Raw genomic sequence first — 16217 nt, 5'->3', positions numbered from 1 at the left:
CTAATCAGATGGCTTACATGGGATAGAATGACTGAACATTTTTTCACGTCCTCCTGCTGTCCTTTGCTTAAGTGTAGTTTTTTGTAGCAACCCTCATCCTAAAGGAACTAGCAAGTTCTAGATTGGAAAGTAGGAAACCTGCAGCTGTACTAGCGTGCATCAGTGGATTTCAGTGGCACTTGGGCCAGAAAGAGCTGAGTTTCGTAAGTAAAAGCTTCAGAACTTCTCTACCCGTCTGGGGCAATGGAGGAGCAAAGGGCTGCGTGTTTTCAGTATCCAGAGTTACTCATTGCTGCAGAAAATTGGAATAAGCTGCTCTAAGCGTTGCCTAAAAGAGAAGACGGTGTTGGCAGGTTTCCTACCAAGTGCCAAACGAGTTCTGTATCTCTTTCAGAGCGACCCAGAATTTGTTCAGTGGAAGAAAGAGCTGACAGAAGCTTTCACTGAGGCTCAGAGGTTGCTGCGCCGGGCGCCCAAGTTCCTCAATAAATCTCGCTCCACAGTCGTAGAGCTCTCCAAGCCGCCGCTCAGCCACAGGAATAGCAATGGTCTGTAGGAGGGGGAGAGAACAAATCTCGCGTAGGGAAAGCGCTGCGTGAACATGTTGAGTTTCACAGAATCCTTATGAATTACTTTGTGCAGCCCTGGAAGTGGGATGTGCTCAGAAGAGGAAGAATTAGATGTTTACAGCATGGGGTAATGTCAGAACTCTGACTCTGGAGGTGGTGAAGTCTGGAACAACGGCAAGTGAATTCATGCTCCTAGCAGAGGTGGAAACCCTCAAACGTAGAGGCTGCATTTTGCTCCCATGCATTCCTGCGCCCTGGCGGTGCCCGGAATGGTCCGTTACGCTGGAACTACTGATGGAAGGAAGCTGTTGTCCCTGCAATACCCTTGTTTGGTGCATACCAAGCCTGGAAACTGCAATGGTTACTGCTAGCTAGGGTTACACGTGTTTGTAACACCGAAGAACCCCTCAACTTTGGAAGGAGCTGCAGACTTGCCCTGTTGGATCACCTTTAATCTGTCGTGTTGCCATGTCCTTCCCAGCCGTTACTGCTGACTCTATAATAACCTTTCTCCATACTGCTGATGATCAACAGTGTGACTCTTATGCACTTCAGAGTACTGAATTCTAACTGTCCTGTGGTTTAAATGTTATTGCTACTTCATGGAAACGTTGAACTCAGATTATTCACTTGGTTTGTTGTACTCACTAAATAGTAGCTACCACCATTTTGCTTCTTCTACGTATATGCAGTACTATAACTGACACAATAGAGTAATAATTGGTGAAGAGGAATTTATGGTAGCTTCATCTAGTGCTCTGTTGTATAAACTGACTGTTTTAGCACAGTTTTTAAAGAGCAGATTCCTTTTGACAAGTTTACAGCGAACATAAAGACAGTTCTTTTCCATTTCAGGTCAACTGCACTTTTTAAAAATTAAAAAAAAAAAAAAAAAAAAAAAAAAAAAGAAAGAAATTATTCAAATCCAATGCATTCTAGTGCATGTACTGGGTGAAAAGGCCTGGGGACCTCGGTACGTATTCCGGATGGCTCTTCACTTGTGGGACATGTGGATCTTCTCTGTTGTGCACCACACATGGCAGGTGTGTGCTTGTAGCATAGCTAGCCCAGGTGCTCCCTGCAGCCGAGCTCAGGAGGTCCGTGTGTGCAGCACACGGCTCGGATGGCAACTGGATTTTTACTTTTCTTTCCTAGAGAAATCAAAACGTCCACGTTGAAAACAGTCTGGGAAAGCTGAGGATGGAACGTAGCAAATGAGCTGATCAAATGGCAGATCCGCCCGAACGCTGCTCGAGACATCGGTCGTGTCATGTGGAAACTCTTAACTTGACAAAATGAAGATATAATCTCTAATTGTTAGGCAACTCGAAGCGTGTGGTGGCTGCCTCTCCCTGGTCGCTGTGCTGTCGGGGCTGAGTTTGAGCTTTTTTTCCTCTTTTCTTGCCATAGAAATCACTTTCTGCCCTGTCACGGAGGCACAGCTCTCACAGTACCTGCAGGTGGTGGGAAATGCCTCTGTAAGGGAGGCTTCTGTGCCCTTGCATGAGAGGGAGCCCCTCACTGCTGCCATGTTCCCATGGAAGGAGTGGTGCCCTTGGGAAGGGATCCCTGAGAGCCAGGCGGTCTCTTGGTGCGTGTTTTTTCCCATTTATTTTTTGGTTACCCTGTGAAAGGAGTACAGAATTCACCAAGCTTGCTGGTAAGAGATGCTTAACATCTCGGCATCCTCAGGAAGGAGCAATGCTGGTATTTACCAGTGGTTGGGATGGAGAATTCCCATCATGCTGGCACTAACTGCACACTGGGCATCATGACGTTCTTCCCCCAGTGCCATGCATGTTTCTTATTGGGTTGGAAAGAAAACTCCAAACAAGATCAACTCTACTCTCAGCTTTCCCATAGCTCATTCGTATTGCCTCAGTTCATCACGGGTCCCATTCAGCTCCTCTGGGCACTTCCCAGACGCAGTGCAGCAGAGCTGTGCCAGCAGGGGAGCGCTGCCCCAGCACCACTTTGGCACCCACTGACACCACAGCTGTCAGCAGGAGTGCTTGGCATTGATGTCTGTGGGTGTTTGCACAGAGCATGGCGTTGGTCACTGGGGACGTGAGGAGCAGTGCTGCTTTGTACGCATGGTGACCACGGTATGGCTCGTTTCGTTTTGTTTTGTTTTCAAGTTCAGGGAAGTAAAGATAAAAGAAACCAGAGCTTTGGGCATCAGCAGAGCGAGGCGAATGATTAAGCACAGGTTTTTTTAACAATTAGTCTGACAGTCCCTTTAAAAAATGATCCAGACTTAGGAGGACTTAGGCACGCAGGGAATAGCTGCTTACATTGCAGCACTGAGAGATGCTAGATAAACCACGGCGGGCGCTCGCTGACGTACCCACATGCCTCCAGCACCGCAGGGGTCGTCTGCTGTTCTCTGGGTCTGATTGTGTGAGCTGATAGCATGGAGGCATTGGGCTGTGAGGTGGCTGCAGGGTTTGGATGTGTGCTTGCTGCAGGTTTGGACTCAGGGGCTTTGATGGCAGACTGTCGGTGTGTCCCAGTGCTGCTGGCATAAGCTGGGCAGTTCTCTCCAAACGGAGTGGGTATTTTGTGCATGCGTGGGACTGCTGAAGGGACTGCCCCACATCACCAAGTGTGGGTGCAGGAGGGGCTGTTGTGCAGTGTACAGTGGGAAGTAAATAGTTGTCGCCGTGTCTATTGATGTAAGGAAGGAGATTCCTGTTCTGCAAAATGGGAAACCTGAAAAACGTATTTTGAAAAAGCATAGTATTAATTTTAATATTGTAAAAAAAAAAGAAAAAAAAAGAAAAAAAAAAGAAAAGAAATAAATAAGGAAAATATCTAAAATATATGGAGAACATATGTATATCCAAACATCTGAGGAATTCCGAGATGATCTACTTTTGTTTCCTGTTGATTTCTATCCGTGGTGTACATATCGTGTGGATCGAATACTGTTGTTAAATTGTATTTTTATTTTGTGTTAAACGAATCACCACAGACTCAGCTTTATTTTGTTTATGTAAAGGTCGCTCTGCTCTGTCGGTATAAAACCAAGAAGTCTATTTTAACAAAAAAAAAAAAAAAAAGAAAGAAAGAAAGAAAGCATTTTATATTATTTATTAAATACGCGTTCCTCCAACTTCTGACATTCCACAGCACTGCTCCGTGTGCACGGCTGGCTGCAGAGCAGCAGGGCCCTTTAGGCAGGAGCTGTCAGCTTTATTCTGTTTTTCACATCCAAGTCCGGCTGCTTTCAGTGCCACCACCCTGCGTGGCGTTGTCACTGAGCGCCACGACTGCAGAGCATCTCAGATATCCTTTCCAACCACACTGGTAGCTGTAATTCCCCCTTTATCTCTCTGTTAATCTCTGCTGGGTTGAACCAGAACTGATGGCCTGAGAAGAGGCTGTTCGGATGGTGAAAAGGCTTATTAATTGCAAGGTTTAATGAGGGAGCCCGGAGAGACTGTAGGGCACTGGGGAAGGGGAGGTGAGCATCAGCTCAGAGCTGTTTGTGCTGTGCTGGGTCGGTGTTGGCGCAGAGCAGCGGAGCAGATCCTCAGTGCTGTTGGTGGCTGGGATGGGCAGCGGGCCGTGTGCTGGGAGCAGTGCTTTGGGACGGGGCTGAGAGCTGCATTTCTGTCTGTAGCAGAGCCGTCCTGCCCTGGCGAGGTACAGAAATAGCATCAGATAGCTCACCAACCAAAAATAAGCCCGGTTCCCATCGTGGGCTCCGCAGTTGGAGGAAGACGTTGAGGTGTTACAGTACGCGCTTTAGATTTCCACCCCGTGGTCATGCAGCTGTTTGGGGTTAAAAATGCCATCCTGGGGGTGATGTGTCGTTTTGGTGGGCAGCGTCGGGCCCCTGGACCCATTGCCTGCCGCGGCACGGAGCCAGGAGCTGTGCTGGGGCATCAGAGCCTGGCGTGGGGAGCTGGGCACGTGCTGGAGCCGGGTGCTGTGGGGCTGCAGCTGTCAGCTCCGGGCTGCAAGGGGCGGCTGTTGGAAGGGGAGGGAGCTGGGAGCACAAGTGAGAGGGCAGCGAGTCTGAAAAACAGAATAAAGTGAGAGCGTCCTCCGAGAGGCGTTTCCATCAGCACTGTTCCAGTGCCTAAATTCAGTCCTTCCAACAAAGGAGCAGATGCACAGCGATAGCTACTAAAGAAATCCATTGAAGAGAACCCGTTTTCAATGTGTAATTTAATGGTGGGAAAAGCCAGTATCTGTAAATAACTTTAGATATTGTAACTATGAGGATCACGATTTGTTTTATGTACTTGGCTCTTTCATATTTATTGTGCAGAGGAGGTTCCCCCCCCACCCCCCGGCCGTGTGCTCCGTGCCACGCCGCACTCGGTCCGTCCCGCCAGTATTTTTATTAAAGGATCATTTGGGGACAGCTAAGCTGCTTCTGTGTGTTGGTCAACTGCTCTCATACAACGAGAACCCCAATAAAAAACAAACGTCATTGGAGTGCGTGTGCCGCGTGGTCCTTTCCTGTCCCGCAGCTCGCTGCGCTTCTCCCCATCAAGCGGCGTTGGGAAACCAATGGGCTTTGGAAGCACCCCCAGCAGATGGGATGACGGGGTCAGTTTCAGCTCTTGTTGGGGCCGGGGCTCTCTGTGCCGCGGGGCACGGTGCTGGGCGCTGAGATGTGGGGATGCCTGGGGCACTGAGGTGGGTGGCGGGCTGTGGGGCTGCAGGCTGGGCAGCAGCAGGGCTCGGTGCAGCCCCGCAGGGTATTTTTAGCAGGGCCATGTGTCACCTCAGCTGCCACCGCAGTTGGGGGCGGAGGGGGAGGCGCAGGCAGTCCCACACCGCGCCGCCGCTGCCTCCTGCGCTCTCGGCTCGCTGGGGTCCCGGCGTGGGCCCGCTGCCCCCCGGCACCGAACGCAGGTACGGGTGATCCGTGGGGGTCTTTGGGGCGTGGGGTTGGGCCGGGGGTCCATTGGAACCTTTGGGCTGTGCTGCAGCCCAGGCTGGGCCCCTCGGCTATTTTTAGGTGGGAATGAAGAGCGATAGCGGCAGCACCGCTCCAGGGGTGGCTTCCAGCAGCGCTCCGGGCTGGAGGCTGTTGGGAAATGGGGAAGGGGCTCCTGCCAGGCCCTCCGAGGAGGCAGTGGGACAGGACCCCCCCCCTTGGCAGCCCCAGTGTGGGGAACGGAGCCACACGGCTGTGGCCCAAGTGGGGCTCTGTCCTGCTCCCATCTTGGATGGCTGAGGTGCTGAGGCTGATCCCGAGCCTTCTTTGTGCTCTGCTCTGTGCCGTGGATTCCCCACGGGTCCACCTTGGCTGTGGGCGTGGGGTGGGCTGGGGGCTCTCTGTCTGTGGGGCCGCACTGTAGGGCCACTCTCCAGGCTGGTGTGGGGTCAGTTCTGGTTCCCCATGGTCTCTGGGGCAGGCGGCAGACAGGGCACGTGGCGCCCGGGGCCATCGCCCAAGAAGGCAAGTGGCATTCCTCCACCGGGCTCCCGCACTCCTGCCCTTTACTGTACAAGGCGATAGGGCCCCAGGGCTGCGGTCTGCACGGTGCGTGAATGATCCCAACAGGTGAGGCTGGGTTCAGCCCCAAGCGGGGCCAGGCACGGTTGCGCCCGGTGCCGCCGACGCCGCTGTGACGCTGCCACCGGGGCTGCACGTGGCCGTGCCCTCCGATGCTGTAAAACGACACGGCCCCTCCGTGGCCGCTCCTGCCCCGGTGCCAGCTGGGCTATGGGGTTCCTATAGGGTTCCTGTAGGGCCCCCGGTGGCGGCTGCTCCTCACTAACTCTCTCCTCTCTCTCCCCCTCACCCTCCGCTCTCAGTAAAGCTCCATCCCGGTTCCATCATGGCCATCTCCTCGCGCCTCGCGCTCTGGGAGCAGAAGGGAAGTGTTGGTCCTTGTGTCCCCATGTCCCCGTGCTGCACGTCCCCGCGCTCGCCTTGTCCCCAGGCCTTCCGAATGGGCATCACTGCTCAGCCTGAATTTACTGGTTTGAGCAATGTCTGTTGTTCGGGTCTCCCTGCAGGGTTGCTGCACAGGGCTGGGGCAGCACAGGGCTCTGCACGCTGCAAACAGCTCCATGCCCCGCAGTGCTGGAGCTGCCATGCCCTCCGCAGCACATGGGGCTGTTCTTGCCGCTTGTCCTGCTGCTCTGCGCAGCCCCTCACCTGGTGCCAACCTGTTGCCCATGGCCTCGCTGCACGCTAAGTGATGCCCAAAAAACAAAGCTTGGCTCAGCTGTTGCACACAGCCGTGCTGCCAACATCCCTGCAGTGCTGCTGCGCTGCGCTGGGCTGTGCATTCCTATAATCCAACTTCTGCTTCTAACAGATCCGGGAGGAGGACCGGGGCCCGCCGCCATCCGCGCCCCCTCTACTCCTCTCTGTCATTCCTGGTGGGTTCATCAAGCAGCTCGTCCGTGAGACTGAGAAGGAGTCCAAGGAGGCGAGGCTGAAGAAGGCAGCCAAGGCCAGTGGGAAGGAGGAGGTGAGCAGCCATTGCACTGCACTGCAGGCGGCCAGGGCTGGCTGGGGCACTGCGTGTCCCACCTTGGCCTCGGGTCAGAGCATTCTCCTTCTCTTGGCAGCCTGTGGTGGAGGACAGTCCAGCCCAGAGCAGGGATTCCCCAGCTGCCAAAGGAACCGTGGTCAGTGTGGGGAAGTCCTTGCAGAACGGGCTGCAGGCAGGTGGGCAGGGGGGCAAGGGGACACCAACACACACAGCACTGCCCCCCGGGACGGCTGCGCCTAGCTCCGATCCCAGCAAAGCTCCCACGGTGGCACAGAGCCCTCGGTCAGAGGGTCCTCAGGCAGTAAAGCCACAGAGCCCTGAGAAGAAAAAAGGAGGAGAGGACAAGAGCCCCAAGGCTGCATGCCCTGGGGGGAGCCCCCCATCTACAGCCCCAGCGATCAGCAAGGGCCCCCAGCACTGTGGCAAAGTGAAGGAGGGGGACTTGCCCAAGGGGAAGGGTCCAGAGGGCACCAAGAAGGAGAAGGGAGCAGCCCTGAGTGGCCAACAGTTCTCCAGCACAGCAAGCACCAAGAGGGAGCTGGGGCTGGGCAAGAAGGAGCTGGAGAAGATGAAGAAAGATGTTGGAGGTGGGAAGAAGGAGCCGAAGGAAATGAAAGAGCCTGCAAAAAGCACAAACAAGTCAGAGGGGGCCAAGAGGGAAGCAGGAGGCACTCGAGAAAAGCCTGAAGGTGTGGCAAAAGGAGTCGGAAAGGCAAAGGGAGAGCCTCGAGAAGGAAAAGAGGCACCGCAAGGAGGTGAAGAGGCACTGGCAGAGAGCAAAGCAGCACCTGTGGAGAGTAAAGAGGAGACAGGAGAGAGCGCAGACCAGGAGCAGGTAATGCCTGCAGCTGTCGCCCTGTGCACAGTGCTGTCCTGGTGTCATGCAGCTCTCCTGCCCTTGTGGCTGTGGCTGCAGGCAGTCCTTGTGGCTGTGGTGCTCCAATCCAGCTCCCTGCAGTGCTGCTCTCTCCTCCTGCAGGCTCCCAAGGATGTGTGGTACGAAGCGGATAAAGTGTGGCTCGTGCAGCAGGATGGCTTCGTGCTTGGTAAGCCCTCAACTCACCACACTGAGGGCCGGAGGGGCCTTTGGTGTGCCATGGCACGGCACTGTGTCAGTGGCTTATGGTTGCCATGTTGCAGCCACACAGCTGAAACCTGATGTGGGGACACCAGAGCTGCCAGCGGGCAGAGTGCGGGTGCGCCGGGATGCAGATGGCAGCATCACTGAGGTGGATGAGGACAGCGTGCAGCGGGTGAGCCCACCTGGGGCTGGCTCTGGGTTACGGGGTGTACTTGGTGGGACGCTGCCCAGGGTGGCTGTGGACGTGGTGCTGGCAAAGAGAGGGTGATGGCACTGTGCTCTGCCCCACGGCTGCTCCCTGACAGCACCCATTGCCTCCTACAGACCAACCCTCCCCACCTGGACCTGGCTGAGGACCTGGCCACGCTCCTCAACCTCAATGAGTGCAGCGCCCTGAACACACTGCAGCATCGCTACCGCTCCCATCTCCCCTGGACCTACGCCGGGCCCAGCCTGGTGGCCATCAGGCCCGGCCCCGATGCCGGCACCCATGCGGGGAAGGTAAGGGGTTGGGCGTGGGACCCTTTGTGGTACCCTCGGGTGAGCGGTTCTATGCTGGGAGGCGGACACCGCACCACAGAACCCACAGCGGGACATTGCGCAGGAGCTGGGAACTGCAGGCCGGCAGGTGGCACCGTGGGACCGCCGCAGTGGTCTGCGTGATGCTCGGGGCTGGGGATGCTCTGCGTAATGCTCGGGGCTGGCGGTGCTGTTGGTTGATGCTTGGGATCAGGGATGCAGGAGGATGCTCGGGGCTGGGCGTGCTGCTGGGTGATGCTCAGGAATGGCGATGCTCGCAGATGGGCGCTGCTCCCAGCCAAGTAGTTTTCCCGATTTCTGGGAGAAAATCACTGTATTGCTGTACCTGCCATGGGGGTGTTGGTGCTGGGGCAGGAGTGGGCTGGGGAACAGTGCCTGAGGTGCACTAGCATTCTCAGAGGTTTTCTGCAGCATTCCCACACTGTGAAACATCTCCAGTCTCTTTCCACGAGAACCCCTCTGATCACTCTTTGGGACTCCCCCCCGGCCCACAGGTGTCCAAGGGGAGGCGGGACAGCACAGCACCACACATCTGCTCGGTGGCACAGAGAGCCTACAGGACCCTGCTGGCCCAGAGGCGGGACCAGGCCATCGTGCCCATGGGGCGCAGCGGTGCAGGGAAGACCACGAGCTGCCAGTTGGCCCTGGAGCACCTGGTGGGCATGGCAGGCAGCGTGGACGGCCGAGTCTCAGGTATGGGTTGGGTCTCAGGTAACAGTTGGGGCTCAGGTAGGCTGTTGAGCAATCAGCGGGTCTGGGTTTGGAGCTGTTGCATGGAGAGCGGAGGTGAGGGCAGGAGTGAGGCTTCCCAATGTACTGCTCAGGGGTTGCCCATGTTGGTTTTGCAGTGGAGAAGATCCAGGCAATGTTCACGGTGCTGGGAGCCTTTGGGGCAGTGAGCACTGAGCAGAACAGCAGCTCCACACGCTTCTCCATGATCCTCTCTCTGGATTTCAGTGCCGCTGGGCGCATCACCGCCGCTCACCTCCAGGTACCCCAAGGGCACTGCTACCTACTGAGCTCAGGGTCCCTGGGACCAACGCCATCCAAGTCCCTGCAGGGAGATCCCAGTCCCTCCCCAGCTCCTGGTGGTATCTCCCCATCTGTGGGTGCTGCTGTCTACTCCCCGTGTGCCCACACCATGCCCTGTGTGCAGGGGAATGGGGGCTGCCACTGATGCCCATCTCTGCTCTCTGCAGACCATGCTGCTGGAGAGGGGCCGTGTCGCCCAGCAGCCCCCTGGGGAGAGCAACTTTAATGTCTTTCCTATGATGCTGGCGGGCCTGGATGTGGCACAGAGGTGAGCAGCGTGCTCTGCATGGGGAAGTTGGGAAGTGGCGTGGTCTGCATGGCACAGAGCAGGGCTCAGATCTTGCCTTCCCAAACTCCTTGTAGGACCACGTTGCACTTGCACCAGGTGGCTGAGAGCAACGCCTTTGGATTCAAGCCCTTCTCAAAGGTAAGGAGCACTGATGGAGCCCTGTGCCTCTCCAACCTGTGGCTGAGCCCTCATATTGCACCATGGCAGTGGCTCTGGGGCTGAGTGTTTCCTTTGGAGAGTGCAGAATGCAATTTTAGAGGCTAAAAGCACCGCATTTGATATCCAGCAGCAGCTCCCTATTAGTCTGAGCCCTTCACAAAGGTTAGGCAGATCGCCAATGAGCCCAAGTGCTGGGATGAATCGCAGCAATTTGCAGTTACATCACCAGTGAGTGAATTCAGTATTCAATCTTCATTAAGGAGCTCCAGTGCCAGTCTGGAGCCTCACAAGTCGGCTGATGCAGCGCTGAGGGCACGGCGAGGCCTCGAGCTCCACTGGTGCCACAGATTTGAGCTGAGGGAATAGTTGTGATATTCTGTGTCAGAAGCACCAGGCTCTCCATGCAGAGATGCTCCCGTTGTTCCATGTCTCTTTCTGTGTCCCCTCATCGTCCCCCTCCTGCCTGCCCAGCTGCACGTCCCCATCCTTTTGGGTGCCCCATATATCCCCCCTCTCTCCCTGCAGCCCGAGGAGAAGCAAAAGGCGAGCGCAGCGTTTGCAAAGCTGCAAGCAGCCATGGGTGTGCTGGGCATCACGGCAGAGGAGCAGGTGGCCGTGTGGAGAGTGCTGGCTGGCATCCACCACCTGGGAGCTGCGGGGGCCTGCCGAGGTAAGGGCTGTTCCCTCCTTCCTCCACAGCCACTGGCAGTGCAGTGGGCAGGGCTGGGTGCTGCTTTCTGGAGGTGAGCTGCCATGGGACCTCGTGGCACCAGTCGTGGTGTCATCACTTGAGTGCCTCATACAGTGCCTGAGCTACATGAGAACGGTTCCAGATGAGAACTGTAGTTATGAAGGCTTTGTTAATACAAGTGTACAGAGATTGCCATATCCCTTGTGAATTATGTTAAGCGGTGTGCTAACCCGTCTGGGAGAGAGCCCCGTTGATTTACACCCTTCAATTTATGAGGGCTGCGTAAAGGCTGCTATAAACTCAGCACAGACATCCATAAACGTCTCCGCAACGTGTCATAACACATCTCGTGGTAATTTAAGCCATTAATCATCTATTAATTATTTTTAAAGGATAAATGCTGTCGTCACTTAGCATTCTCCTTCCCCTTCCCTCTGGCGCTCCGTCTCCCCATTTCCCTTCTCCCCTTTTTTATGGTAGAGTGTCACAAAGAAGCTTTGGGTAAAACCAAAGCCCTTCTGCCTTAAGAGCTTCCAGGACAGCAGAATTTGGAGATGTGTTTCCTTCTTGGTGCCTGCCATCAGCTGGGCCTGAATGCTTTGTTAGCATTTTCAATCCATTCTTGTAATTACCTGAGCCGATTTGCTCTGACTTACATTGGGACTGCCTGCATGTCACTCGGGAGTCAGGCGAGGGCTGCATTCACAAAGCCTTGGAGCACTTCTCGTGGTGTGAAGAGCAATGTGAAGTGTTGTGCTGGGGCTCCGGAGCTGCGTATGGGATTAGCAATCAGAGCATGTCTCAGCAGCACTCGCTCTGCTATCGATTCCCCCATCGTGTGTCAACCAAAGGGGAGAAATGAAAGGAAATACGGATAAAAAATGGATCAAAGCCGGATGGAGCAAAAGTCTCGGCGGGGGCGATGACTCTTTTAATGTGGTTAAACCTGTCTCCTGATCGCCATCTCTTCCCTTCCCTCTCATGCCCTTTGAAGATCTGAGCTCAGCATCCTCTCACCGAGGGCAGCCCCTCCTCCGCACGGTGCGTTCCGAGTCCCTTCCCTGCGCTTTGCTCCCTCTGCTGATTGCCGTCGTCTCGTCACAAAGCTTCTTGCCCAGGAATGAAGCAGGAGGGAACAGCACCATCTCCCTCTGGCTGGGAGCGGAAAATGCATTTGTGGCGAGAAAAACACCGAGAAGAAAAGGCTGAATTTCAAAGCCAAGGTGTCAGCAATTCCCCTTTGCTTTTGAAATGCGTCGAAGCGGCTCTTTTTATGAGAAACAAGCCGACATCCAGAGGCCGGCAGGGCACCTTAGGTACCCATTCACCTAAAAGAGCTTTCGGTCCCCTTTGTGCGCCGCGGACCGCGGTGTATTTTCATTTCTTCATTAGCTCTCTAACCGGGAAGGAGGGCTCGGGCACAGCCGGGGTCGGCACTCAGCTCCCTCTCCAGTGCTGCTTTGGATGGAGGGGGAGGGTGGCATTGCCAGGGTTCTGCTCTTCCTTGTGGTTTTGGTTTCCTTCAGGATGCATATAGGCGTTGCATTAGAAACACGGGTGCAGGGTATCTGTGCAATGTGGGGTCTGCCTTGTGCAGCAGGACCCAGGGCTCTGCACAGTGCTCTGGATCCCCTGTCCTGGTGGCTGAGAGCAGAGCAGGGACGTCTGGTTTTGTTACACCAGCTCTGCTGCTTTGCCCTGCTGGGAAGGGAAGAGCTGCTCTGCTGCCTGGTGTCGTTCATCACAATGATTCCTGGAAAAGATTGCATTAGGGCTGGCCTCTGCATCCTGCCCATTTTTCTCTCTGTTAAAGCCTTCTGCTCTTCAGCACTCGGGTTTCCTGCTGCAGGGAGAAGCACCTGGGGAATGTTTTTAGGATTTTATCCTTTTTTTTCTTCTCTTTCCTGCTCCAAGCAGGCTGTCTCTGTGCCCCCCGAGTTATGGCACTATCTGTTCAGTGCTCTGACATCTTTATTACAAACAGCTGGGGAAACGCAGCCAGAGTGGCAGATTTCTTTAATCATGCTATTACACAGCTCTCCCCTTTGTTATATATAGGCTTCAACATGTCATACATCAGCCAGCCGGTCAGCAGAGAATAGACCGGAGGATTTAGAGCAGGACAAAACCCCATCCAGCCGGGAGGATCCTCCTCTCCCTCTCAGGTGGTAATCCCATCAGCCCCCCACTGGGCTGCTTGCTGCCGTGTTTGCTCGTTGCAAGGCATTCAGCCCAGCTGCAATCTGCCCTAAGCTGCCCAGCCCTCTGTGGTCAGAGCAGTGGGGAACACACTGTGATGTGTTGGTCTGAGATGTTTCATTCCCAACCAAAAATTATGCCAAGTGATGACCCAAATGGGTCAAATCGATCCAGGGAAGGGAGGAAAAGCTTTTCAGATTTGTTGGAGATGTTACAGAGGCAGGCAGCGAGGGAAGCGCCCGGCCACGTCCACCGTAATTGAAAATTAAAGCAGCAGCCTATAGAGAAGGGCATAAAGCTGAGCACCATGGCAATGAAAGGAATTGGAAAGCAGCTCTCTGCTGGCTTGCAGAGCACGTGGGGCTGCAACACCGGAGAGCATCGGCTGCAAAACCCCTCCAAGCTCAGTAGTGCTCTTCAAGCTCCTAATGCAGAGCAGGTGCTGGGGGCTGCGGTGCTGTGCAGGACGCCCTTGATGGAATCCCTGCTGCCACCCGCCTCCATCCCATGTGCTGTCTCTCTGTGTGTGTTTGATGCCCTGCCTCCCTTCGCAGTGGGCCGCAAGCAGTTCATGCGCTTTGAGTGGGCAACGCACGCTGCTGAGGTGCTGGGCTGTGAGCTGGAGGAGCTCAGCACCGCCGTCTTCAAGCACCACCTGAAGCAGATCCTGGCACAGGCGGCTGCACGGAGCGGCGGGAGGCCCTCTGAAGAGGAGGGACCCTCAGGTACCCAGCACTCCCTTCTCCCTTTCCTCATGGAGTTCCTATTTCCACATGGGATATTTCTATTTCCATGTGGGAATGCGATAGAGCCCTGATTACCACCTGGAAAAGAGACCTGGGCATGAAGGAGTGCAGGTGATGCCTCTGGAAGATCAGCGATGGGGCCCTCCCTAGAAATGGGGAGGGAAAGAAGAAAGAAATGCCATGGGGGCAGCAGGGTGGGCTTCTGCTGTGCCCCATAACCTAACCTGGGGCACGTGCACAAAGCATGGGGCACTGGAGGGGCTGTGAGCACACAGGTAGCTGTGCACAGGCAGGGAGCATTACTTTGCTCCTCTCTCTGCAGGGCAGAAGATGACGGGTGTGGAGTGTGTGGAGGGAATGGCTTCAGGTCTCTACGAAGAGCTTTTTGCTGCACTCGTCTCCATGATCAACAGGTATGGGGCCAGCACTGCGTCCTGCAGAGCTCGGTGATGGGTGAGATATCACAGGCTGGAGCTGGGGTTAGTGGTGTGCAGGGAGCCCACAGGGAGCCATGCAGCTGCTGTGTGGTCACAAGTGGGGATCAAAATGTTGCGAAGCATCCCTCCTGTGCTCACCTCCGCCTGGAAAGCTGGGAGGGAGGGGCACCTCTTGTACTGAAATGACCCACTCAGTTAAATGGAATGCTTGACACGGGAGTGAGGATCAGACCCCAAACAATTCACTTTTCTCAATTCAGATGTGCAGCCCAATGCGTACAAGTCAGCATCCACATGAAACCCAGTGCTCAGAAACACTCTGTGTTGTTCCAGCGGGTCTATTTTTACCTGCGGCTGAATATTTTCATTTTAATTCCTAGCAACCGCATTCCAAAGTGAAATCGGTGATGGTACTCTAAGACCTTGCAGAAGATTCTCTTGAATAGCAGCACTAAATCATGCTGTACCCTACTCCCTTTAAAGCTAGCGTTGCTTTGCTTGACTTTATTCCCCACACCGACCCATCACCACCTATCAAAGCTTTGCAGTGGTGGCTGGAGAGAAATGCCGTGCTGCTGTGCAGTCCATGTGCCGGTAGCGATGGCAATGGCTCTAAACACCCAGGGTGCCAGGAAGGGACGCAGGCAGGGGGAGGCTGGGAGCTAGCAGAGGGTCGGTGTCACCCCACGCTGTGTGCCCATCCCCAGGTCCTTCTCATCCCAGCACCTCTCCATCGCCTCCATTGCGGTGGTGGACACCCCTGGCTTCCACAACCCGCGGCACCAGGGTGGGCAGCGGGCAGCCACGTTTGAGGAGCTGTGCCACAACTACGTGCATGAGCGGCTGCAGGGGCTCTTCTACGAGAGAACCTTTGTCTCGGAGATGGAGAGGTACAAAGAGGTGAGCGTGGGCGCGGGGGGCTGCCTGGGGCACATGCAGTGCCTGTGAGCTGCTGCGATGAAAGGGACGGCGCTTCGGGGCTGTGATGGAGGAGTGCTGCAGGAACACAGGGTCTGCAGGCCCTTCCTCCTTCTGCCCCCAGCAGTGTCCTCGTGGGCATTTGTGAGGCCACGGGGTGACCGTTGGGTAACAGTCGTGGGAACATGGAGGGATATTTGAATGACCATGGAGAGGTTGTGGGGAGGAGATGGTGTGGCCATGGAGCGCTCATGTCTTGACCTTGAGAAGATCACAGAGGGGAAATGGGTTGACTGTAAGGCGACCATAAGGGGATCACAGGGTGGAACATTCAGAAACCACGAGGTAACCGTGAAGGGACCAAAGTGAGAACATTGAATGACCATAAAAGGATCATGGTCATGGTGTGACCATGAGGTGATTGTGGAGATACCACAGGATAAAATGAGGGGATGCAGGGAGTAATAGGCATCGAAGAAGTGAGTATGGGGCAGCCATTCTAGGGCCATGTGCTGACCACCTGATGAATGTGGGAAAACCGTGTTGTGACCATTGGGTGGCTATGAAGGAACCACGGTGTGAACAAGGAATCACACGTGAAGGGATCACGGGGTGGACAACTGACTGGCAGTGAAGTCAGTATGAAGGGATTATTGGGTAACCACGAATGGCCCACAGTGAGAACGTGAGGGGACCAAAGGCTGAACACGGCATAACCATGAAGGGGCCATAGAGTAACCATGTGAGAACGTGGGTGACCACGACGTTGAGGATACTTGGCAATAAAGTCAGAGCCTTCAGCAGTTAATTAAAAATCTTCAGCAAGCAGACATTCTGATTAGGGAAGGCTGTTTCTCCTAGTTGAACAGGACATCCGGTGCCCAAAAGCAGGCTCTCAGCATTCCTTTGGGGAGGTACCATGTACCCTGCTATGGTTGATAATAGTCACCACAAAAATTAAAAATTCCTGGTTCTAATTCCTAATCAAAAACTTAATCAACAGCCATGTTTTCTGTAAATAAGTTCTTAACCAAACATAGGGCCTGGCCTACTTAACATATGATATACTTCCAAAGCCACGGATAG

At 54.8% G+C, this 16217-nt stretch overlaps 2 protein-coding genes across 5 annotated transcripts in view; both read left to right on the top strand.

Moving 5' to 3' along the window:
* GRK3 (G protein-coupled receptor kinase 3) overlaps window positions 1–3647 on the top strand; it is a 44418-nt gene extending 40771 nt beyond the window's left edge. For 2 of the 4 annotated variants that reach the window (XM_052691042.1, XM_052691044.1), the window contains exons 21-22: window positions 395–548; window positions 643–3647. In XM_052691042.1, the coding sequence (XP_052547002.1) occupies window positions 395–548; window positions 643–680 (192 nt within the window). In that variant the 3' untranslated portion in view covers window positions 681–3647. Of the gene's footprint in view, window positions 1–394 lie in introns of all 4 variants that reach the window. The other 2 variants (XR_008208644.1, XM_052691043.1) reach the window with 2 other exon arrangements.
* A 1654-nt stretch (window positions 3648–5301) lies between these two features.
* MYO18B (myosin XVIIIB) overlaps window positions 5302–16217 on the top strand; it is a 44439-nt gene continuing 33523 nt past the window's right edge. The window contains 16 exon segments of the mRNA XM_052691107.1: window positions 5302–5328; window positions 5330–5441; window positions 6351–6412; window positions 6860–7015; window positions 7116–7874; window positions 8019–8085; window positions 8180–8292; window positions 8445–8621; window positions 9155–9353; window positions 9509–9651; window positions 9860–9960; window positions 10056–10119; window positions 10666–10810; window positions 13585–13755; window positions 14099–14189; window positions 14921–15113. Of these exon segments, the coding sequence (XP_052547067.1) occupies window positions 5302–5328; window positions 5330–5441; window positions 6351–6412; window positions 6860–7015; window positions 7116–7874; window positions 8019–8085; window positions 8180–8292; window positions 8445–8621; window positions 9155–9353; window positions 9509–9651; window positions 9860–9960; window positions 10056–10119; window positions 10666–10810; window positions 13585–13755; window positions 14099–14189; window positions 14921–15113 (2580 nt within the window).

Source organism: Tympanuchus pallidicinctus, unplaced genomic scaffold, assembly GCF_026119805.1.
Source record: "Tympanuchus pallidicinctus isolate F22 unplaced genomic scaffold, pur_lepc_1.0 scaffold28, whole genome shotgun sequence".
Classification (NCBI taxonomy): domain Eukaryota; kingdom Metazoa; phylum Chordata; class Aves; order Galliformes; family Phasianidae; genus Tympanuchus; species Tympanuchus pallidicinctus.
Note: the sequence above shows the minus strand (reverse complement) of the source record. Positions and strands in the feature narration are given on the sequence as shown.